Source organism: Dromaius novaehollandiae, chromosome 4 (genome assembly GCF_036370855.1).
Source record: "Dromaius novaehollandiae isolate bDroNov1 chromosome 4, bDroNov1.hap1, whole genome shotgun sequence".
Lineage (NCBI taxonomy): Eukaryota > Metazoa > Chordata > Aves > Casuariiformes > Dromaiidae > Dromaius > Dromaius novaehollandiae.
The window spans coordinates 59,727,669-59,753,635 of record NC_088101.1 but is presented as its reverse complement, the minus strand read 5'-3'; the positions used below and the strand labels follow the sequence as shown (position 1 = coordinate 59,753,635).

Sequence of the window (25,967 nt, the reverse complement as noted above, 5' to 3'; positions counted from 1 at the left end):
TGGAAAGACAGAATTTGACAGTCATTGACAAGCCAGCCTCAAAGCATGAGCAGCACCCATTGATTATTGATCTTGAATTTCCTCACAGCTATGAAACATAGATACAGTTTGATGCAGTCCTAAAGGAAGAACCTTCACTTCCTTTCCCCTAAACACTGGGTAAAGAAGATTTAACTGTTGATTCTAAAAAAAGCTACTTTTTCAAGAAAAAGGGAGCCTTGGAATTCAGGAAGAGCACAGCTTACAGGACCACTGGCAAAGACACACTGATCCAACCTGACAGTCTTCTTTCCCACAGGTTTACTGGAGCTCTCCCTCATGGATTACTTTATGAGGAAAAGTCTAGAGAACTTCCTCAATTTTTGTGCCCTCTCTGGAAAAGAGCAGTAAGTACATATTTATTACATCTCTAAAAGCTGGGGTCCTGCAGAATGCATATCAGAAACAGATGCTTTGCAAGAAGGAGCAGGGCCTGAATCCTCAAAACACAGATTTCACCATTCCAGAGCAGCTCTGGCAATAGCAAGAGCTACCTGATTTTCAGCCTCTTTTCACATTCAATAGGGCAACCAGCTAAAACTGGCAATGTCAGTAACGAGAATAAAGAGACAGAATTATAAACTGTGTGGTATTTGAAGAAGCAGATGCTACAGGAATTCTACCTTAATGACATGGATGGTGAAAAGGAACTGAGAAATGATTGGATTCACTTCATCCCTTCGTGATTTTGGGATGAGGGAAGATTGGACAGGGGAGCACTGTCTCTTTGCTCCGTTGTGAGCAAACATACTTTCCCAAGCTGATGTTACTAATGAGGTGGCCACAACTCCTACATAATTCTTCACCTAATTACATGGACACCCAGAAAGCAGCCTGTGCTCCAGTGGACACTGCAGGCCAAGAGACTGTGATGTGCGTGCACCAGAAGTAGAGGCCATAGCAACAATCAAATAACACTTTCTGATATTTATTGCTTCTTTAACCTCCAAATGTTCAGATTTTGCAGAAAAAAAGTATAAATAACATCATAGTATTTATATGTGTAAACAATGACAAGTCTTGCTTTAAATTATGGTGGTTTGAAACCGTATCTGAGGACAACCTATCTCAGGACTTCAGAAGCAGCAGGGTTCTTATCTCCTTTTGAAACAGCAAGTTCTTGCTTGATCATTGTCTCATCATCGTTTTTGCTTCTAGTGTATTAAATCCTTATCTCTGCTTCTTTCATGTTTGTTGATCAGAAATACAAGTTAAAATTAAAAACATTACATGGAAGAGAACTCTCTGTTCCACAACAGTGAAATGTGTTCCTATCTGACAATTTAAAAGGGGAGTGGCAGGGGGAAACACCTTCAGAGTACGAAAGCGCACCTCTACGTGCGCACACGAGGAAGCTCCCAGCGCCCCGGCGGTGCTGGGGAGGAGCAGGCCCGGGCTTGCGCGGCAGTCGCGGGCGCAGCCAAACGAGTCGGGGCCGTTAGCGCGAGGGGCCCACGCGGTACCCAAAGTCACCCGTTCCCGGCGCTAGGACCTGCTGGAGGGTCTACCCAGCTGCTCTATTTTTACTACGGTATTTTTTGCATTCAGACTTTCCACTGCAGGCGGCCTGGGTCAGGACACCCGCTCTGCCAGGGGAATCTGACGGGTCAGCCCAGCGAGGGTTATTTATAGAGGGGCGTGGGGCAGAGGGAAGGATGCAAACGGCATCACGTTCTTCGGTCGCGGGGCTGAGAGGCGGGAGCGTCACCCACGAGCAGGCTGCCACCTGCGGGCTCAGCGCGGCTGGGCGAGGGGGCGGCCTGGCCTGGCCGGAGGTCGCCGCGTGCCTGTCAGAGACACGGTGCCCAGGAGCCACACAGCTACCCCGGCGCAGGGCAAGACCCAGGCGCTCCTCCTCCCCTCTTTCCCTCCTTCCCACTGCGCCACCGCACGTGGCCTGCCGCCCACCCCTACCGAACCCCGACTGGCACTCCTCCGGCCTCGTAAGCACTTGTCAAGGACACCTGACACGCTGACAGGATTCAACTCTTCCCACGCAATGGAGCTGCCATCTTTTAAAACCTGACCGCACCCCGAGATAGTGCCTAATGCTTCACAGCACGCGCTGTCTGTGCAGCCTGAAAACAGAAGACCGGGCATCCGCAGCCTCCAAATCCAGATGCAGGTCAAAGCCACAGCTCCCGTTTCTTAAGGACGTGCCATTTCCGCTTATCACTATACTTGGGTGACCTGGATCTGCCGAAGCTGACCCCAGTGCAGCAAAGTCTCAAAGAGCTCGTACAGCGTGGGACACACCAATGGCAGCACCATCTTCCCGCTTTTGCGCAAAGTCTAGAACTCAGCACTCATCGGTTAGAGCTTTTACGCAGTGGCAAGAGCAGGAGCTGCTGGGATTCTTTGCTGGATCCAACCTTCCCGACACTCCCTTGCCCGATTCCGCCCTCTTTCGGAAACACCGCTGCCTTTCTAGTGAGGGAGAGCTCTGTCCGGGTGTGTATCCACATCAGCCTCTGAAGGCACTCCTCTCTTGGCCATGGAAGTCATGACAAGAAGTTAGGCGTTTGGCAATATGTGGATTCAGTACAACTTCAGGACAGTAATGTTCCTCAAGGGAGCGGAGTGGTAAGCCTTAAACATGTATATCATCTTAGCAAAAGCAATGAACCTCCTATAGTCAAGTAAGCCTGCATTTTTAAGTCATTACTGGCACTATTTACAGTCATGGCTTCCATTCACATCTGCAGACACCATCTAATATATAATTATCATCTAAACAATAATACAGACATACTGAATTGCCCTGTGTGCATTGCACATTTTATACTTACAGAGCACCTCCAATCCTGCCACATTTCAAACCAGCTTACGCTTTTGATTCACTACACACTCTGTCTACACAGGCACACAGTGCAGTGCCAGCAAAGACTTTTGGAGAGGAAGCGAATGCTTTCTTCAGTCCTTCATAGTCCCAGGCTCCAAAAGATGAAGGGAAAACAACATTTTGTCCTAATGGTCCTATCAGATACTAACAGAGCACAAGCGGACTCCTCTAATCTGGAGAAGTGAACTGTGCTGCTTGGCTTTCTTATCACCCCAAGAGCCTGCTCCAGAAAATGAGTTCTGTTGGCTTCGCTAAAAAAGCTTACCTGAATAAACATTACATATAAAGGTCGAAGGGCCGGGCTCACAGGAAGAGCAGCTTGGCTGTTGGAGTGACCCTTATAAATGGCTGATTAAAGAAGGAAAAATAGTAAGGTACATTTCTTTTCTATACAAAGTTTTGGACATTGTTTGGGATTCCTGTCCCCCAGAGGAGTTCGCAAATTCCTACAAAACTTAGAAGCCCAATACATTCAGGAGATGCCACCAACTTCTACGGAGATGTATAAGGTTCTATAGTTCCTCGTATTACCTTTTTGTGGTTGTTTGTACTACCTCAGTGATGCATTCATACAACATTATTGTCTATGCTGCATGAATCACGGTACCTAAGAGGCTTATAACACAGAGACCTGAATATAGCACAAAAACAAAACTAAAGAATTACAATTTAATACTGCTGTCTGGTTCATCTTGTAAGAACACAGGAAGGGTGTAAGTGGCCATTTAGAAAAATCTATTTCCATAGTTTGACCGCTGAAAGCTAAACCTTCCCAAGAGACCCCATGAATGCATCAGTAGTAGATAGATATTTGATTTCATTTCAGAGTTTCACCACCTCAGCCAGACTGCTGATAATTTAAAATAAAGGTTAATTAATTAATTGCCCGCCATGAAATACCTCCAAGGACTCTGCATTTTGAATCAAGCAAAGAACAGATACTACCAAAATGCACTGCCGTATTTACAAACTTTAAAAATGCTTTTGTACCGGCGCGCAGGGCACCGGGGAGGCGCCGGGGGAGGGGGGCAGCGCGGCCGCGGGCGCCCTTCTGGGGGTCCAACCCGAACTTTCCTCCCGCAAACGCCGCCCGGGGCGGCCGCCGCGCGGACCTGTTGCCTCCGGACCCGGCGCTGCTTCTCCCCGCCCGCTCCAGCAGCCCGAGGGATCCGCAGGCGCATCAGCCCCGTTTGCCTCCCCCGCTGACTTCGCGACAGGAGCGCGGGGAAGGCGCCGCCGAGGTCTCCGCAAAACGCCGATGAGGACTGATCGCTCACCGCGACTCACCTACCCCGGCCGCTGAACTCGGCCGCGCCAGCGGGGCTCAGACACCGCCGCGCTGCCGGTGGCGGGCTGGGCTCCGACGGGCACCTGCCCCCGGCCGTGCCCGCTCCCGGCGCAGCCTCCCTGCCAGCCGCGGGGAGCGGAGTTTGCGCCTTCCCCGCTGCCCCGAGCAACCTGCCGCCGGGATGCCGCGGTGGGGGGCGGGCGGGGGCCAGCGCAGGCTGCGCGCAGGGGTCGCCGCCGCGGGAGTCTCCCACCCCCCGCGCAGCCGCGGCCCCCCGCGCGGAGCAGCACCGCGGGGCTCTCGCCTTACCCGGCCGGCGGAGAGGACCTGCCGGTAGCGCTCCTCCTCCGCGGGCAGCGCAGGGAACTGTTGCATGGAGAGCATGCTCCGGCCGCGCGGCTCGAGCCTCTCCACTTTCGCCGCCCCCCCTTCCCCACTGGCGAGCCGCGGCCGCCCGCCTCCCGCACAGACACAAGTGCCGGGCTCGGGGCGGGGGGGTCCGCATTTTGTCTGCTCGGCAGACTCCCCCCCCCGTCCTCCACCCAATAATAATAAACCTCCGCCAGAAGACAGCCACATCCCCACCCCTTTCGCACACAAAGGCTCCATCCCTCGGGGATGAGCCGAGAGACAGACCGCTTGCTAGCGTCGCACCCCCGCCGCCCCCCAGGGCGGGCAGGGGGGCACAGCCTGCGCCCCCGCGGTGAGTGACGCTTTAGCGCGCTGTCACGCCGCGGAGGGCTCCGCGTTGCAGGACAAGCCCGAGCCGGGGGAGAGGGCAGGTAGAAGCCGGCGGCGCTCACCGCCCGCCCGCGCACCCCTTACCTTGCCGCCCCCCGAGCGCCCCCGGGCCGGGCGGACGCGCTTGCGGCCGAAGCGCCCCGCGGCGCCGCTGCTGCGCAGCCCCACGGGGCGCCCGGCCCGCCGCGGCGCGGAGTTCAAAGGGGCAGCGAGCCCGGCCGAGGCCCCCCGGCCATGCGCGCCCGCCCTGCCCCGGCACGGGGCTCCTCCGGGCGACGGGGGGCCCGCCCGGCCTCCGGCTGCTCTTTATTTTGCATTTCGGTCATGCAACAGCCTTAGTTTCACGCCCGAGATGGGAATTTTCCTGCCTACAGGATCGCAGCGCTTTTCGCCCTAGCGCAACGGCTCGCTTGCGGCCAAGCCGTGCTGGGTCCGGCGAAGCGCCGAGAGCCGCCGCCCCCCGCCTCCTGGGCCGCGGCGCCGGCTCTGCCGCGCAGCCACCGGGGCGCGACGGGAGCCTCGCAGCAGGGCGGCGGCGGCGCCATCTACGCTCCCCGCCGCGGTGCCAGGCGGGGGAGGCTGGCAGGAGACCCTGAACATCAGTACTGGTGCCCCAAGGAGCAGGCTGGCGATGCCCTCGCCCGCCGTCGAAAGTCGCGCCAGGCGCTGCCGTCGGCACCGGAGAGGTGCGGGGGACAGGCGCCGGCGCTGGGGACGGTTCACGAGCTCCTTCCTCGACTGCCAGATGGACAAGTGCCCTCTCTTCTTCCCTCCTGGACAGCAGCTTCCAAAACGTGCACGTGGATGCATTAAGCCCCCCCCTGTATATGGATCCACGTCTACGGAGCCACTGAAGACACCCAGACTTCAGTGAGCTGAAGCCAGGACCCACCTACGTAACTGAGATCACAAGCGCAATCCAAAAATGATCAACGCGCCCAGAGGAGAGCACAGGTGACGCATAGGAGAAGGCACTAGCAGAGCAGAAACCGTGCAGGACCCTTGCCGCAGCCACAGCTCGCCATCACTGTTACCCGTTTCTAGGCCCGGGGTCTGAGCTTCTGCTTTGCAAGTACAAACGTGTCCGCTTTTTATTTGTTGCATGTGTTAGTGCTACTGAAATACTATCATTAAAAACTTAAAGCAGAAAATGCCCCCAAATAGGCTCATAATAAAAATTAGCTAGACATGAATACAGCCTCTAGGCACAAACCGGGCTTCAATCACTGGTTACTGCTCTGTCTCTTATTCAAGATGTTGCCCCTTATATATAGACACACATTTATATATTATACATGTTTATATACATACACAATGCACATATTAACCTGTAAAACAAACTTCCTATTTTTTTTGCCAGCTTCTCCAGATGCCTGTGTTACCATACCTTTGGATTTAGGTCACGTCACTTCTAGTTTGCATGTAAACTTCATAGGGCATGGATTGGGCAGTCTGCTCTTCTGAAGTGCCACTGCACATAAACACTTCTGCTCAAAATAATCCAATTCTGCATTCTTTTCACCCAAAGTTCCCTCTGAAAGTGGTGGTGGTGGGGGGGGGGTTATGGCACTGATAAAGAAAAAGCATGGGACAAGACTTGGAAGCATTTATATAATGCCTCCAAATCTTTTAATGGAAGGAAACAATTATTTCAGGCTGTAACAGTGATTAAAAGATGTTAAACCATAGTCCATCACTTACTACGGTATTTTACTGAGATTAGTTAGCCCTGTCAAAAAAAATAAGACAAATGAAAACGGAAAACCAAGAGGTGCAGGACATGGCTCAGATCCCAACGCAAGCTCGGCCTTGGTTTGAGGATGTGTTCTCCTTGGCAGTAATACCATGAATTCCAATCCTTAAACCAACCTCGGCTCCTAATCTCATACTAATTCCCTCAGGTTCGGGAGCCATTCAAATTGTGGTTTCGTAACTACTGTTCAAGACTCAGCTGTGCTGATTACAAAGTACAGCACATCGGGAAAGACTGAGTTGAGTTCTGTTGTTGTTGACAATTTTTATAAAAAAAAAAAAAATCACTGTTTCAGAAATATTTAGATTAAATAATACTTAGTTGAATTAAGCCACTTTTCCCTCAGACCATTGCTTATTTCTAGACAGAAATTAAAAAAAAATGCCATTTAGGCTACCTTGAGACTAACTTCATTACCTCATGGATGGTGATACTGATACAGTAACCCTAGCGGAAACTTGTTTTCTGGTAGAATAGCATAACAACACTAACACAGTACAAATAATTCATTAATGTGCTATCATTAGTGGAAAGCAACATGTATGTCTCGTTATCTTGTAGCAAGTGTGACTTAAGATGTTTTCCTTTAATTTTTCCTGTGCATTTCACTTCCTGGTAAGCACAGACCACTACAGAATCCTCTCATTTTATACTTCTTTAGAGCAATCGACCGGTTTGGTTGAACTAGAAGAGCAGACACGAATATAAATTAACATTTATAGCGCAGGAAATGGGAGTACCTTAAATGTCCATAAACAACTGGCAACAGGATGAATTAATCGTATATCTGAATTTAACAAAAGTGAGGAGAGGCCTCGCCTGTGCATGACCTTTCCACACAGCAAGACGCCACCCAACACCACGCCCCACAGAGCAGCTACCACACAAATAAAGCTCCTGCTGCCTGACACAGAAGCATCCTTCAAAGTACGCTCTTTGCTCTCTAACCCTACAACACACACAAATACATCACTCTCAGAAAATATGAAGTATAGCAGAGATACTCTTCTAGATCTGAAACCAGAACTCCTGAGAGATCATCAAGCAGAGAAGCTTTTATGAACAAATTTTGGTGCTATCTGCATAGTAACATTTCACTCTCTAGTAGTTAACATCTGGAAAAACATCTTTAGTAATTTATCTACATACCCCTGTGTGAGGCCAAAAAATCATCCAAGTCCATCCCATTCATTTTATCTTAATCTACTTCCCCAACCCATTCTCAAAAATTTTGTCAGACAAATAAAATGAAGGAATATGATCACATAATTTCAGTATTAACCTAAGTAGTAAGAACTATCTCTGCCAAAGAAGGGAACAAAGAGCGACTAGTTCTACTACAACTTCTATTTCAGTATGTCAGTCATACTTACTTAGGAAAAGTTTGTTGCATTAAGTATAGTAGTGCTTGGAACAAAGAAATGATTTTTCAGGTTGCTTTTGATGCATTTATTGTCTGACTTGATTTTTACATTAAACTATCATACACAATGCCCTTGTTCTTGTTACAGGGAACAAAATTGCCCAAGGATCTCACAATCCAAAACACTGACAACTTGCAAGCACCTTAGTTCAGTGGAGAGATAAGAGTGCTCACTAGAATGTACTCAAAATCAGGAAAAAAACTGAACAATTTTTCATGGTACATGTAGCTAAATATTCTGAATATTAAGTCTCATCATTATCAGGCTTGTCTTCATATGATTCCCTTCAGCATCAGGCCATACTATATCATTTGTTCTGATGTATGCTTGTGAACATGATCTTCTTTTTTAACATTCACAATATTTGCTCATCATGTTAGGCAACAGTATAGTACATTTAAATTGCTGAAAAAACTACCTTCAGTTCAGTATTTCCCCTCTAAAATTACTATCAACACTTCATGTACGCTGAATAACAGGTGACTTTATCTGTACCTTGTACTTCCAAATATCATCATGCACAGAGCTCCAACCAAAAGTCAAAAAATTAACTATAAAAAAACCAAATAGAAGCCAATCATCTATTAAATTGCAGACTGGGTGAACCCACACACTTTTTTATGCCAAGAAACAAATATCTGGTTCAGCAGGCACAGCTTATAGTAGGCAGATCAGAGTGCAAATGACTCACGCTGCTGTACGGTTGGGTAAGATATACACAACTATTTTGAATAAAATTTCAAAGATAGGGTTGTCTCACATACCTGAGGCTCAGGAGAGACAAATCCTTTAGGAAGGGGAATATGTCTTTTTATTTATTTATATATATATATATATATATATATATATAAAAAATTAATTTTAAAGATCAGGGTGCTTTCTATAATAGATAAAGATTTTTTCCTCTCCAACATTTCACATAAATGCAACAAAATATTCAAAGCAAGAGAACACTGAGATCAACTTCAAGCATATAACTCAAGTGCAGTTTGTTTTTATGGCTATTTCTTCTCTCTTTGCCAGAGATAGAAGGAAAAACTTTACTTTGTATTTCTTTAAAGAAATAGCTAACAGTAAACAAAAAAGAGTTATTTTCACGTAAAATAAAAGCTGTTTCCACAATGGCCTCCTTCATGTTGATCTGAATACTTCAGCCACAAAGGTATTTTTTTGTATATTTGGACAATGGATCACATTTTACTTTAGCTGAACAAAACTCTCCCTTTTTCCTCTCAGTGACAGGAGAATAACTGGCATAGCAGTCGCATAATAGCATTGCCTCACTTATAGAAACAACTTAATACTTAGACATGGAATTATCTTCTGGGCATCAATATTATAGAAAAATATTAAACTAACAACATGGAAAATTGTTTATTCCTTATACTATAAAATAATTCAGAGAAGCAACTGTAAGTGCCTGGTGCAATTTCAACTAATTCTATACCTTTACAAACTAATGGCTTGACATATAATGATGTAAGTAGAGCGCATTTTAAAAAAGTCATTTAAAAAAAAATCATAAAATGCTATCAAACAGCACCCATCCGTTGGGTGTAATCCATTGAACCGTAATAAAACTCCATAAACCACCAACTTTGTGCCTTATCTTTCAAAATACTTTATAAGTAGGCCTGTTTCCATTATCCACATTGCTCATTTATCAGCATAAATTTTCTAGCAGAGATTTAAAAATTCAGTTTTCTATTTAGCTGAGACAATGTAGCTTCTCATATAGTTTTGAAGCTCTGAAATTTTTTCAGTTCTACCAGCAAACAGGATCCCTGTAACATTTCAGTACTGACACCCTAAAGCAAGGTATTCTAGTATCAGTAAGAAAATATCTAAACATTTAAAAGATTAGATCATACATGATTAGCAAGCACCATCCAGATGACTTCAGAATGACATAATTTTATAGTTAAGTTATTCAATTACTTTACATTTTTGTACATCTATGCAAATATTCAAATGTGACATTTATTTATAGAAATACTGAAGAGATGCTCTAAGTTTAGTTTCACATTGCCCCCTGTAACCAACACTAGAAAGCAGTGATGAGAACACACCCCTGTGCACTGAAACTACTTCACCCATGTTCAGTCCTTGCATCTGTCCACTAAATGAAGCTTTCAATTGGTTTAACTTTTAGGAAGAGGAAAAAAGCAGTGTGTAAAGTGGCCCATTTTACTGTTTGTGTTACAGCAGACTGGGAAGATAGCTCACATTTCCCTTCTCTAAAAATTCTGACATGAGGCCACAGATTATTCAAATCTAACTGATGTGAAGTTCCCCATTAGTTATCATTAAAACTGAGATGAAGCACAGGAACTATTCTATTTTGTGTGATACACCACGAAGACTTACATAAAAGTACTAATGTTTAACAAAACACTAAATTTATTTTACTGAAAAAAATATTCAGTAAAGCATTTTATGCTAAACTACTCTTAATATTGTGGAATGGAGACAAGAAAAGTAACAATATAATAAAATAAATGTTAACAGATCTCAGCCAGGTAAGTTACATCAGCACTTCAGTGTAGACTAAAACCTACTATCTCTTTACTTTCAATGTCTGATTTTAGTTTTGTGCTGTGAATGTAGTAACACAGAAGGTGACACTCCTTCCCAACCCTGTACTTTTTTGGCAAATAGTATACATACATAATCTATGCATAGTAAGTTCTATTATACACAGACTAACATTATAGCAATAATAGCTACCTAAAGCCCACTGAGGTATATTAAATATTTAAGAGTCATTTCAGTCATTGTAGACCATAAGCCACGCAAGCATGACAACAGCAACTCCAAACAATGGCAGCATAATGAGGTTCTTATACTTCTGCCATGATGATTGTTCAATTTCTACTTCATCCTTTCTCTTCTTATTCTTTCTTCGTCCTTTTAACCTGTTTTCAAAAGCTTCCAGTTCAGCCTAGATAAAGAAAAACAGGAGAAATAGTTGTTGTGTCAGGATTAAGAACAAGGAAACATTCAAATTCAAATAACATTCCCACGGTTCATTTATAAAAGTAACTGTTAGTTAATGAAAGTTACACATCCCTTGAAGATGAGATGGCAGCACCACATCTCATGGTTATATGGCACTTGGCTTCCAAGTATTACACAATCATTTAGTTTCTTCTAAAACACTGCCAAAAGTGTAACCAACTGAAATTTTACATGATACTTTATCATCTCAGACTGAATATCTTAAGCCAAGATGAGATTGCTATTTCCATGGTACACGTTAAAATAATGTGTTTTCAGATTAGAAAAAAGTCCTCATGAGTATTTTTAAAACTATTACAATAACATATCTAACAACATAGACTGAAATCTAAAAGAAAACACATCCCTGTAATAAGAATGCACTCTTTGCCGACCCTAAGAAAATCCATCCTTTTTTCCTCCCCAATTCTTTGCATTTTGCATGCTCAGCTAAATTTTAAATTAACAGCTATAATCTTAAGAAATGGAATCTTCGTTCTGCCTGTCTAAGTGTTATACCTCCTATATTTGACTGTAGTAGGTACATATTACCCTGTAAGCATGTGCCGTCATGCCCAGAAACAACACAGAGGACCTGGTAAAATTAAAAGGAATGTCAAGCTTCTACCCATAACAGCAGTTCCAAGGTTGTGCCTGGATTGGAGAGTAGGGGAGTGGGATTAGGCAGCCTGGAACAAGGAGTGTAAGACTGAGGCCAGACTCCAAAGAAGAAAAACAAGGACCCCTGGAGCCAGCTGATGCTAGGAAGAACAAGATCAGAAAAGATGTTCTAAAGGAGAGTCAAGACCCAGGTTAGAAACAGAAAAGCTGTGACAATGATGTGGATTTTGGGGTAGATCACCAACTACTAGAGAAAACGTGGGACAAGGAGCTAGGGAACAGAGAGATATTAGAAAAACTCCTAAAAAAGACTGGAGATCAGAGAAATAGAGTTGAGGCAAGCTGGGAATGGCAGAGCAAAAAGAATGAGACTGAGCTGAAGTGCAGAGGAAATGTGGACAGTGAACAGAGAGACAAAGCCTGGCTACAAAAGAAAATAAATCTATATGATTACGACAGTAGTGCTGCCAGGAAGAGTGGGACTAAGACAATAAGGTAGGTGCATTAAAGAAACAAGAATGAGTCTGCTTTGGGAAATGGACAGAGAAGTACTCTCCTAAATACAATTTTCCTTTGGAACTCAAGACTGTATGATGTCTGGTATTCCTCTACTGACAGAAAATATTTGTCAGAGTTTCACAAAGCATATCTTACTTCCCTTCTTGTGCCAGATACCACTATTAGCAGGAGAAAAGGTCCCATTTTGATGTCTATCCCTTTGTATCCTAATAAAGGCAGGAATTGCTGGCACTTCTCTGATGATATGACAGAAAAATTCAGACCAAATAATCTTGTTTCAAATAGACTGTGGGACAGCCATCTAATCCTCCTTTAGAAAAACAAAATAGTTTAATAAAAGAATTTTTCAAAATTCAAAACCTGAAGGCCAGTATAAAGCTCTTGAGGTTTTAGACACAATATAGTCGGATTTTTTTTTTTTTTTTATACAGATGTGACGCAGGGGTTTTATATTTATATAGGTATTATATCTTTGTGATCTGCAAGGGTTAAAAGCAGAAAGCCTCAGGTATTGCAGTAATCTGAATTAAGATACAGAATTTCAGCAATTTATATAAAGGTACTGAATTGCTTACCTAGTGATCTTTATAGAATCTGGCTAAAAATACATACATTATAAAAACAAAACAAAATGAGAAATAACTACAATTCTTGTATATAGAATCTGAAGATATCTTTGTCCTTACAAAGCTACCTATGGATTTTATATAAATTCTCAGTCATAGTGTAACTTCAGTGACCTCTGAATAATAAAGTAATAGTTCTGCCTAGTCTTCAGTAAGCTATCTTATTTTTCAAGCTAAACAAGCTCTAGCTTTTTATATAGAGTAAGAATTTAACTTCTCTGTCTATAGACAGATTAAAAGTAAAATGAAATGCAATTTTATCTAACTTTCAAGTTTGTTTGAAAATGTCCAGTTTACTGTTGCCCAAGTACCGAATTTTGCTCCTCTTTGTGTCATTCTCTACACTTCTGCACTAAAAGGAGAACCAGCCCTACAGGAAAATACAGTTAAATGAATACAAATTAAACACTGATTATACAGACACATGGTGCATCCTGAAATTGCAGCTCTTGTATTTTACAGAATTCGAAGGTACTTGACTTTTGAAGCTTCTAAAGAGATGTTAAGATATTTTTCTTTCTAAGAAAAAAAAAAGGGGGGGGGGGATCATTTTTCATTAAATTACAGATCAGGTTTGAGTCCCCAGCTTTCAGTACTGAACCACTCCTTGCTATCAACTGAGCTACAGAAGTTCACCAAATCTTTTAGGCTGGAATGGGACAGAGCACTTGATCTAAACTGAAATAATCACAGCACCGAGTTTTCCAGCTCCAGCAACTGTGAAAACCCTGGCCTCACAGTATGCCTCTGAACTGGAAGCAGAAGGAAAGTCTAGCTGCTAAAAGCATGACTGGGTGCCTAACCCAGCCCTCTCCCCTTCCACTAAGCAGCAAGGAATTCTATCCCTAAATGATATTAACAGAAGCTACTAAGAAATATAGCAAATACCAAAACATAAATCTGTAGACTTAGCCACAGCATTGACTAGCGTGTGTATACAGGATTTACTAAAGCATTAATCAAAACAGGCCTCAAGAAGCTGTGACTAACAGATGAACAGTTTATAGAAGAATATACTAATGATATCAGGAATATGGTACAAGATGTGCACTTTTATCAGAAGGGAGTAAGAAAATACATTTACTGAGTATAAAGGGACCCAACAGCCTGTGATAGTGAGGTGCTCCAAACTGCATCAAGCTGAAAAGGAATCAGTTTTAGATAAAAGTATCTGCAGTATCTGATGATAGGAGTCGTGTGCAATTCTAGACCCTATTTATTAATTACTGTTGTCGTAGTGTAATCTTTGCTATTATGCTGTACAACTGACCATTATAAACCAAAGTTAATAGGCTTGATCATGTATTGGTGAAGTAGTCTTTCCCTGAAGGCAAAGTCCATCTCTTCCAGCCTCGGCAACCACCAAGTTGTTGCCAAATATTGCACAGTGGACTGCTGGACTGACACTGTGAGACTTCACTGAATATACGAGTGGCATAACTGCAGAGAGAAACAATCACTGCTGAAGATTCAAGGCAACAAAACTAATACTGCACATTGCGCTGGTCAAGCAAATCTGCTGTAATATTAGAGAAGTCTCAATACAGTGACTTCTCTGGAGGGACTATAAGTTAAGTGATTATGAGGCAGAAATCATTAGTCACTGCATGCCTGCTTGTTTTTCTCCATGAAAAAAAAAAAAATCAGTGCAAACACCTACAACTTCAGATTTCTAGTTTAAGAATTTTATCCTTTTTCTTTATACCTGTAAATGTCCATTAGTGCACTTCCATATTCAGCTTGCAGCACTGTCAGTTATAGATTATCACTGCCTAGACAAAACGTTTCAAGTATTTGCATGCAAGCTACACTTCCTGATCTAAATCCTGGAACGTAACAATAAACATGACAAGATGATCACAAACCAGTACCTGATGCCCTGGACAACAGGTACATACTGCATGCTTGTCCAGCATGAGGGACATATTTCCATAAAAAAAAGCAGGCCTTATTAGAGCATTGATTAGTGTGCATGATGCTTTAGTAAAGCCTTTATGCAATTAATCAAAGCAGGCATAATTCAAGTCGTGGCCCACAGGAGAACTGCCTATGCAAGAACATTCTAATGAGATTGGGCGAAGGGTACAAGACAATCAGTCCAGGCAATACGCCTCCCTTACTCCCTTTTGACCAGAGGGCGAACCACTGCCCTATGATAAGGATAAGAATGGAATGTGAAATCCAGATGAAGATGCAAGTTTAATCTAATACATAATTGTTTTGATAAATGAGTAAAAGGAGAACCATACATAATCTACTGGACTTGGAATTTGATTTTATGTCAAATGCCCCATCACAGGCATACACGCATTAACTAGTTGGAAGGAGTTCATTAGAACTACAGCCTCTGGATGATAAACCTGACCAAGTCTTCACCATCAAATGAAGCTTACAATCATTCTCTGAAATAAGATCAGTATTAGAGCCAGGAAGCTGGTGGAAACCTCTCGGATTACAATGCTGTCAACATACATTCACCAACAGTAGACAACAGCAGCATCTAATGACAACAATAGCAATTACAGGAAATACACATTTCCCCCCCGCCCCCGCCGAGACCTCAAAGGACAATGACTCATTTATGCTTCCTCATTCTTTCATGGCTGAAAAAAAGCTTCAGCCAATATTTAAATGGCTATGGAGCCCATTGAGCAATTCTCTCTTTTTATATATTATAAAACATTTAATAAAAATCCAGAGTACTTTGCATTTTAAAAATAAACTATAATATATACAGTTCTATGAATGCAACATGAATCAGTTTAATTATCATTTTGCATGAAATTATGAAAATTGTTTGGGAAAACATTTGGACTCAACTATTTTCAGTCATTCACAGCATACGGACTTCTTAGTGTAAGACAACAGCTGATGGGAAGGATTGTGAATATCACTTTACAAACTGTATCGTTAGCTGCATGTAAAATACATGATTTACTAAAAGAACAAAGTGATGCAGTGTGGAAGGAGAAAGAAAGGTTGATACCTGTTGTCTTCGTTTCTCTTCCTCAATAGCAGCTTTGGCTTCAGCTTCTTTTATCTGTCCAGACACAGAAAATGATGAGCAACTGTTGTAAACAACTAAATCTATTTGCTCATAGAATTATAATTACTTTTTATAGACTGGTTCTCAGCAAAAGTGAGCAAAACCTCTATCAGGTGAGCTTTTAACTTATTTAGATCATAAGATATTCTGGGAAAAAAGCCATATCATCTTATGTTTGGAAAACATTGAGCACATAGTGGATGCTACCAGGTTATAAATTGGGCTTGTGACTAACTTTAATCTGACAAGCATAACCAACAAATACAAAACCTGAAAAAAAAGCGTTTATTCACTAGCAGCCATGAAAAATGCTAGAGATAGTTACTCTAAGTTGTCAGCATCTTAATTCTCAATTCAGCATCATATACAGGTAATATCTGTATATGTATGTAATTCATATATACATATACACTTCATTCCAAGTGCTTTACATAATCCATGGCTACTAAAGTGAAAAGTAATTTCTACATGTGTACTGAATACGATATATTTTGGATAATGCATATCCAAACTGCTTTATGGCCCAAGAGGTAATACAAACTGTGAATATAACTAAAAGTACTTCATCGTGCAAAAGTCATAAAAGAAGTCTTAAGTCATACTTTTATAGAAGTGTTTTGTAGCATTCAAGAAACCAAATTAAATACTAAAAATTATTAGGGAAAGAATGAAACAGAAAACATGTCGATATATAAACACAGGGTGCCCTTGAATCTAAGCTTCAGGTTTGGTCTGGCAATATCAAAGATGTGGAGCTTGAATGTACACAAAGGATAACAGGATAGAGTGGCTTCCATCATAGCTAGGATTTGTCACATGAAAAGTAGGTGACTAACGGGGCACATGAAATCCTGGAAGGTCAGAAGATGCTGAATAGGGATAAATCAATTATTTTTCATAACACAAAAACTAGGCCCATAAAGTGAAATAATCAGGAGGCAGGTTCACAGAGGGAAGTATTTTTCTCCCACCCAATATATGGCTAAACTTACAGAATTCAGTAACACAGGACATTATAAATGCCGGAGGTTTTTGCAGGCTAAAAAACAATTAGGCAAGCTAATGAGAGAAAAATGCAAAGACCATTAAACATGGACATCAGCCCCAGTTCAGAAGTTCCCATGGTCAGGGATCACAAGATCTACAGTAATAGAAGTAACAGGGAGATTATACTGCTGAATTACCAGTATGTGATCTACCTTCTTCTTGTATACATTTCTTTGACCTTTAGTACTGTAGCCTCTGAATTACTACCTTAGCAAAGTTAAATGCAAAAGTCTGATTTATAACTTGAAATTAAAAAAAGATCTTGATCTTAATAACTGTTGTGTGTATAGATGTTTTTATATATATATATATATATATATATATATATATATGCGTGTGTGTTTATCATGACTTGCATACTATCAATGACAATTTACTAAATATGATTTGCACAGATGTAACTTGTTCCAAACAATTTATAATCCAAGGGCTCTTGAAGACTAAGTAGGATGCACACTAGCTCATGCTTTTTAACACCGTAGCTGAAACTGTGCACTAAGGAAAAGGCCAATAAATCATCATCATATTTGCAGGTTTTCAGGTGGCTTTTAAAATTATTAAACCACATACCTTAAAAAAAATTTTCTTTTAACAAAGAATTTTATAAAACTAGACATGGTGACAGAGTCTCTCTTTAAAATTGTATACAAAAGATCTTTTCAGCCATACACATCTGTAGTTGCAAAGTATCGTGCGAAAAACTGCACAACTAACCAACCTCCTGATATTTTACTGCCATCTAATGGCAGAACATCAGCTCCAAAAGAAAGAGTGACTCACAAATGTGGAATAAAGCAACAGAAAACCTTTTTACACAGGTGTGGTTATAGTTGTATGAAATCTGCAGGTAGAGGGAAATTAACCAATATAATCAGTGTGGAAAAATATTTCTAGAACTATTTTTTAATAATAAAATATACAGTAAAAGACACTTGAATTACTCAGAAGTGCACACTCGCTAGTTGCTGTATGTTATTTAGTAACAGTTAACACACTTCATTTTTGGACACTGCTGGTCATTTTGCAATGGCAAACTAAATTCTCTTTGTAAATGGCTGCGATTTGTAACAGACATTGCAGTCTTGACACATTGCAGTTAACTGTTTTTTGTCATTTACTAGTTCTAGCACATCATTTTCAAATCAACACAGGCTGCACAAAACTGCCTAGTGAGAATTTAAGTAGAACTTCATAACTTCAGAAAAAAACCCAAGCAAACAAATCCATATGCTTCTGCGAGGATGGTACACATAGCTAGGTTATGCCACATGATTGTAGCATCACTTGCAGTAGAGACTTGCAGTCATTTGCTCATTGCATGAGACCATTGCTCACTGAAGATTACCGCAGTGTGAGCAAGAAACAGGAAGTAGTATCTACCTAAGTAATATAGTAACTCAGAATGAAACAGCTGTAACATCTTAACCTAAGGGAATAATTAGAAGTTCTCAAATACTGCTAAAATAACTTGTGCTAGAACACAAGTATTCTTCAGACAGACAACTTATTTCAGCAAGATCGCTCATTGCTACCTTAGGGGAATTCAGCCATTAGCAAGTGCAGGTACACCCACACTGAAATGTGCTCCTGTGTCTCAGTTCACATGGGTTTTTAATTGATCTACCTTCTTTCATGCACTCCATGTCCTACAAACTTAACTCCACGCTCATACTGCAACTGTTCGTTGTTGCTGGGATTTTTAGAGGCATATCTCAAGAACCTTATCAAGCTGATCAACCAGCAAAATTGTAAGATTTGGTTTATGCAATACTTGTGAGAATCTGCATATCAGTCCTGAGCAGAAGGATTCTGCTTCTCCTCCTCTTCTGAGCAGAAGCAGACAGAAGTCAGTTTTACCCAATGAGTTTTTGGGCTGTGTGTCTATTACATCTCACACTTACCCAATAAAAGCCAAGCAATGTATGTACCAATTCTATTTATGTTTTTTATAAAAAGCTTATAAAAGCAAGGTAGATATTCTGCCTCTCTACGTGAGATTTTGCAGCAATTTCTGAACTCCATAAAACAGCAGAACTGGGGAGAGGTCACATTTAAATTAGGCTGCAATTGCCAAAAACTCAATTCTTCTGCTTCAGGGTAATTAACATAGTGTGGTAGGATCACACTGTCATGAACGATCAAGTTGTCCAGCGATGGCTGCATAATTTTCACAAGAAAGAGCAGATCTAACAATGCTCCGTGAAGTAACTGGCCTTACTCCTACAGCATCAAGATTTTACCATCGTTGATCACTGCTTGTTCTCAAAGGGGAAACAACCAGTTCTAACACACACGTGCACACACAAATCAGGAAGATAACAGAGTACTTAGTATACCATTAAGTTAATTAACACTGTCTGCAATGTTATTTTCACTACCCTTATTTTTTCCACATTAAGCCAAACCTAACAGTGTGAAAAGGCAGGTTCTATTAAACATGTATCCACTTGATTATATTGCATTTCTTGCTGGTATTGTCTTGAAAAAATAATTTTGTCCATTTTTCCCCTTTTCTTGAAGCAGTGAAAATAAGTTATAACTGCAATAGATAAATTACCTCAGATGCCTTCCGTTTCATTTCCTTGCATAACGCATCACATTCCAGCGAAACCTGGCCTTCTCGTATCTTGCTGCACTGTAATTCCTGTTAAGTATATATTTAATGTCTTCCAAAATCCATTTCAGTATACACAAAGTTTAAATTATAAGGTCCATTTCATTATGAAAATTATGAAAAATTCATATTTGCTAAAATATTGGTTACACAGAAGACAATAAAGGTAATTATTAAATACTATTCAAATCTTTAACTTTGCATTAAATTTTGCACTTTTCTATTTACCTTCTTTCTGACCAGCTACTTTGAAAGCAAGAATAAACGAAATAGTCAAGTTTAACCCCTTCCTTTCCTCACTTATTTACCCAAGACAAAGTAATATAATTTTGTGCATTCTAGCATAAAGAACCAGCACTCAGTCTCAGCAGTTTCACATACATTCTGCTCACTAGCCTACAAATCATCAATACTGTCTGAGACTATGGGGCAATATCAGGTCACGAAAAAAAATTCCCCACCCTTTCCCCTGCAATATTATGAAGACAGAAAAAGAAGTAAGTAGAAAGAACTGGTATATTATCTATACTACTAGCCTATCAAGGATTTTGTTGGGTAGGTATAGCAACACAACATAAAACTACATTGGCTTTTATACTGTCAATGATGTGCAGGACAATCACAAGTTGCGATCTTTCATAATGCATACAAAAGAAATCCACAAAATATGTATGAAACATTAAAAAAAAAATTCAACCTACAAATAAGACTTTTTCTAAGTATGAGTTTTAAATGTATTGTCCAAATGTACCTATATTTATTTTTGCAATGCTTAACTTTCCTTCAAATCAATTCAAGCACGTTAAAAACACCTGACCAATGCAGAGATGGCTAAAAATACAGTCTACTAGAAACTGAAAGACTTACAAATTCAAGTATTTTATCTATTTGTACATTTTACGTGCATAATGTCATGATGCAACACTATGACCACATCTAATTTAGAAGAACAGTTATTTAATTTAAATGCTAGAAGGGGAAGAGAAAAATTCTTCCTGTTCTATACTCAAAGCCATTAAATCACATATTCGATATTAGTCGTGCTGGTTCAGTGACTCCTCCTATAACAATAAATTGCTTAAGAAAGAATGATATAGGACTCCAGAATTTATAGAATCAATTACTTGACTCTAATATTAAACACAGGACAGAAAAGTGAGTCAAAGTGGAAGAATGAGATGGCTAAAACCAGCCCAGTCAAAGCAATACACACAGTTATCTTTACGAGGCTGTGGGTGACAGGCCTGTCTTCATCGCAGAGGGAGTTACCAAAGGAAATTCAGGCGACAGCAGCAGGAAGGATACACACTGGTAAGGTCCCTCTGGTAAACTGGGATTATTTCTTCAGCATCAGGATGGGATATATTTACAGCACAGCTTGGAATAGGTGTCATATAAACTACAAGCTTTAACAGTACCATGCATAAACAAAAGCTAAGAGTTTCTGTAGAGAATTCAGTAGTAAATACTAGATAATAAATTTTGTTCCTTGTCTTCACAATCAGATGAAAGACTGCAGACTCTACAAGCCAAATACACAGGCACGCTATTTGCATGTTTGACCCACATATGGGAGGCTTAGAGATTCACTGCTGGCTGGAGACAGTGCAGCTCGGAGCAGATTCGGATGGGGGACCTTTGGAGTCAATAGGCACCCACTAGGATCACTGGCAAGGGCAGGTTCATATGAGGGAATCACTGTAAAAAAATCTTTCACGTTGTAGAACCAAGACAATTTCCCATGACTGCAACTGAAATGAGATCCACTTATCCACAATCTACTGGTTCTGCCATCATTTACCCTCCACAATATAGTTTTCTGTATGAAAAAGAGCAGGGTTTTTGATTTGAACACCAGACAGCAGGCCAGTATTTCAGGTACAGTTCTTTCTCCTCCATCTGAAAAAAATAAGGAAAACCCCAAACTCTTATTTCCTTGGGAGTCACATGGATCATTTCTTGACTATTTAAGTAAGTGGGCCACAGAACAACCACTCGTGACAACCTCTCTGTGCCTTATTCCTCATAACCAAGTTTTCTCTATTTAAGTGATAACTAGCTTCAGATTTAAAGTAAACAGATCTTTCAGAGCAGCAGGCATGTGAAGGTTCCACTACCTTTCACTTTTAAATTGGTCAAAAAACATCCTAAAAAGTGTATTTCATTGTTTCTTGGCAGCACTCCTGAACTGGAGATCCACAGAAGTGAAAAACATGTCCCGTCATTTGGGACAATAAAATCTGAACTGGTCTAAACATCGGTAGCCGTACAGTAAGATACAATTCAGCACTAGAATACAAAAGAGTAGGTGATATGACACATTTTCCATAGTTTTCGAAAATGTGATGAAAGTTAGAGACAGCAACAACTAGACATAAGTGAGCTGTTATAGAAATAGAAGGTCACTAATAGCTACTCCTTCCATATGCAATTGCGTTTGGCATAAGACTTACAGGTATATATTAAAGACAGGAAAGCAGAAGTCCAATTATACATTTAACCAACTGTTTTCTGGATTCTACAAGAGCAAAAGAAAGACCGAATCCAACGGGAATATTTAGGCACAGAATAAAATAAAGTGCTGATGCCTGTAGTTGCTTTTAGATGTGCAGAAAACTAACTGATCACATTGGTTAGGGATTCACAGATAAAACATCTGAGATTGTTTCATTACATAAGTTGGAACACTTTCCTGAACTCGTCAGAAATAAAACCAAAAAACTTTCTTCTTAAATCACTCCAGATCATCTGACTAATCTTCCAATGGAGCTACAAAAATTCAGATGTGTTTGCTGATGTTAGCTGCCTCACTTGCAATAGCTTTATATTTTAGAACTAACAGGATTTTCTGTTCTCTAGCAAATCTTTTCATATTGCAGCCCAGATCTTCAGCTGATGTGATTACAGCTCTGCTGAGCTAACTGGACCTATTCCAATCTGCACCAGAGACAATCGAGTCATACAAGCCTAGGAAAAAACAAAGATACATCCTTCTCAAAACCATAATTGAGAACTTACCTTTTTCAGTCTCTTACAGGGACATCGGAGTTTAACTTTCTGGTTGCAATTCAAAGGACAGCTACCTGAATGGCAAATCTCTTTACATCGGTGACCACATGGCAACTACAAACAACAAAAAACAAGACAGAATATCTCACATCGAAAAAAGACTGGATAGTTACAAAGAATCTATGAACTGACTTTATTGAAGACATAATTAAACCGAAAAACCCATTCAGCTTATCAGTTTTTCACTTATGAAATAGTGATTTTTCTTTGCAAATGTCTGCCTGTTATTCAAAGTATTTCATTTCCTGTAGAACAATTTCTCCTTAAAGACTTTATTTGCATGGCCTGATTAAAACCAATTTTGTTTTCAAAATGTTTTCTGTAAGAATGCAGTCATCACTGCAGTTATTTATACAATAATAATTAACCTAGCTATCTTGAGGGGGGCGGGGGAGGACGACACACAAGTACATAAGGTAGGAAGAAACTGAAAACAGAGATTAACTGTACTGTAGCTACTTATAGACCAGAGAGCCAAGAAGAGAAAGAGGGAAGAATCAGAAGTACCAGAAGTGCAAAAACACCACTAAAGGAAGTTTTACATATAAGAATGTTCTGAACTATGCAAAAGCCAAATACAGGTCACCAGTGTTCTTATGTTCCAATTAATTTCACAAAATCCTGAATTTCTGCATTTGTAAGTTATCCCATTTCTGGTACATGAGAAAGACTACTGTGCTACAAACTGAGACATTAATCTAACTATGGTGACTGTTAGAAATACAGCAGTACCCCCAGCATTAGAGTAGATACAAAAATGGCACAAGAGCAAATCATTTCATTTTCCTTTAGGAACTCGATTGAAAAAAAATACCTTGCACATGCCCATATAAAATCTTCACAATAATGATATTCCATTTTCTATTACAAAATCTGTTGTTAATAACTGAAGGCAGCATCTTGCATAAGATAGCTGATTGACTTAACTACCTACCTAAAGGTAGTTTTAAATCCCAAAACAAGTTTAAAAAATGGTATTGGTGCTCTTCATAAAAAGCAAAATTTCAGCTGTTAAGTGTCATCAAGGAATTGATACAGCTTGGAAAATGCTGTAAGAGATAAGATATACATTCTTCATAGATGTATACATGCTACATCACTTCATTCACAAAAATGAGAATATGATAACAATTATAAAACTCAAGTATATACATTTCTTATTGTTTAGTAAATTTTGTTTCTTAGAAGTACAAACAAACTTGCTTAACTTAAAGCCTAAACTCATGGAACACACACCTAAAACAGAACGTAAAACTTTTCATCTAAAAATTATGCAGTAAGTTAACATGCTTTCATGTCAAGTCAAACACTATTATCATACTAATGTACCCATTAGTGATCCATTCTTTGATTTGGGGTTTGATTTCTTTTTAATTGCTGTCACTGGACATTTCACACAAAACTGGAAAGAAACTAAGTCCTCAAGTCCAGACCCCTCTTGCTACAGGCAGCTACCTCATATGATCCCTATATGAGTGGACCAAGCCTTACACTGAAAACAGTCTTTTTTCCCCTCTTCTACTGTTGGACTAGGGAGGCTGTTCCAAGACATCACATCTTCAAGAGGCAAGAACTTTTCTTTAATTTCCTAAATTTATTCTAGACAGTCTAAACCCATTTGTTCTTATCCTCATATTGAAATATTTCTCAACTGTCCTTTCAGAAGACTCTTTATTCCCATAGTATTCCCTTCACTGAATTTCAACCAGCTTAAATCAATATTTCTTGAACACAGTAGCCAGAACTGCATATAATATTCCAAATGACATCTCAGCAGAACTTTGTACAATGCCTCAATTATACCTTATTCTTAATAGAGTATCTTGCCCAATACACCTTCAGCTCCAATTTACATTTCTTTCCAGCTAATCGTGCCGTGACAATAAGAATTTTTGCTGTCTCCCAAGAGCTTATTATTAGTCTTTACATGAATGTTTTTTCTCTCCTTTTTTTTCTAATACCATACCCTGAAGGTTATCTGCTTCTGCGCATGCATTTCCTCAGTTGTCTTGTACTAACAACTCTCCACAAGTTTTCATCAGAAAATTCCAAGAGCAGTCCTACTTTTTGGTTTCAGATCATTTATGAAAACAACGCAAGATCAGTCCTCAAGACAATGCTTGGGAATTTTCCTTCCTGTTAATGTCTCTTTCGTCTAACCATTTATAGATATATATATTTAAGAAACACAACCAATTGTTGCCTTAATCCTTTGCAGCCCTTGTATTAATCTTCTTTATTTGGACTAGCTGATTGCTGTGTGCCATTGTCTCAACTGCTCTACTGAAGCCTGACGTAGCAGATCTAATCTATTTTCTTTAACTGGGGAGAAGGGAGAGAAGTCATCTTGTCAAAAAAAATTCAGGTTAGACTGGCACAACTGATCATCAAGTAGATCTACCTTGCATTTTATCTTATTTTGAAGAGATCAGGGGAGAAACTTCTTTGAGCCTGGAGTTCAGACTACTGGTCAGGAACACGGAAGGAAGCCAACCCAATTCACCAGTAACAGTTTTATGCACAGGTGTAAGAGCTAAGGTTGCTCACTAGTGACTGGTAAGCGACACCCTTCTCCTACTCCCCATTCAAGAGCATCATGCACAATTAGTAGCAACGTTCTAGTCCCACCTGCAAGTCATCTCACATGGGCCAAAACTATCCATGGTGAGAACTACCACTTCCAACTTCCACTTCCATTAATAGTGTCAAAGCCCAACAAATCAATTTAACTCTTGACAAATGTAAAGAGCTGCAAACTCTACACAGTAGCCCTCATCTGAACTTCCAGGTGTTACTGCAATAGAAATTCTTATGTTATACACCATTGAAGCAAAATTTGCACAGCACATAAATATGTTTAGCCCAATACTGGGCTCACATCCACAGGGGATGCAGGACAAGGAGGAAGGCAGCAGTGCAGTTTCTTTCTACTCCCACCAATGCAAGAACAACATATAAAATAAAGAGGATCAGTTAACTGAGCGGCAAAAACATCTCCCTCATAAGCTCAGTGAACAGAAGCAATCCCATCATTTCTTCTGCTGGATAGTGTAATGGGAATGGCTTTGCTTGCTTCTTTTTAAGCACACACAATGAGCTACTAGGTGCTAAAACAAAGCATATGCCCTGTTAGATTTTTTGCACCATGTAAAAATCTCTTGTAGTCAATAGCTAGTGTACTAAGGGCCAAAACAAACAGGCTTTGTGGTTGACAGGTCAAGCACTTCAGAAGAAAGCACGTCCACCCACAGCCCTGAACACAAGAAACACTATGAGCTTTTTTCCACCCCCACCCGGACTCAGGCAACTCATTTAAACTTTAACATTTTGTCTGCTGATGA

At 40.7% G+C, this 25,967-nt stretch overlaps 2 protein-coding genes across 5 annotated transcripts in view; both read right to left on the bottom strand.

Moving 5' to 3' along the window:
* Positions 1–4,596, bottom strand: part of CORIN (corin, serine peptidase) — a 142,824-nt gene extending 138,228 nt beyond the window's left edge. Inside the window, exon 1 of the mRNA XM_026093564.2 lies at positions 4,479–4,596. Within this exon, the coding sequence (XP_025949349.1) occupies positions 4,479–4,553 (75 nt within the window). The 5' untranslated portion in view covers positions 4,554–4,596. The remainder of the gene's footprint in view (positions 1–4,478) is intronic.
* Positions 4,597–8,097: 3,501 nt separating this feature from the next.
* The window catches only part of NFXL1 (nuclear transcription factor, X-box binding like 1), a 51,272-nt gene continuing 33,402 nt past the window's right edge, over positions 8,098–25,967 (bottom strand). For 2 of the 4 annotated variants that reach the window (XM_064511185.1, XM_026093579.2), the window contains exons 19-22: positions 22,576–22,680; positions 19,501–19,587; positions 15,837–15,890; positions 8,098–11,028 (exon numbers count right to left, since the gene is read on the bottom strand). In XM_064511185.1, coding sequence (XP_064367255.1) covers positions 10,855–11,028; positions 15,837–15,890; positions 19,501–19,587; positions 22,576–22,680 — 420 coding nt within the window. In that variant the 3' untranslated portion in view covers positions 8,098–10,854. Of the gene's footprint in view, positions 11,029–15,836; positions 15,891–19,500; positions 19,588–21,358; positions 21,457–22,575; positions 22,681–23,560; positions 23,676–25,967 lie in introns of those variants that run through there. The other 2 variants (XR_010389076.1, XR_010389077.1) reach the window with 2 other exon arrangements.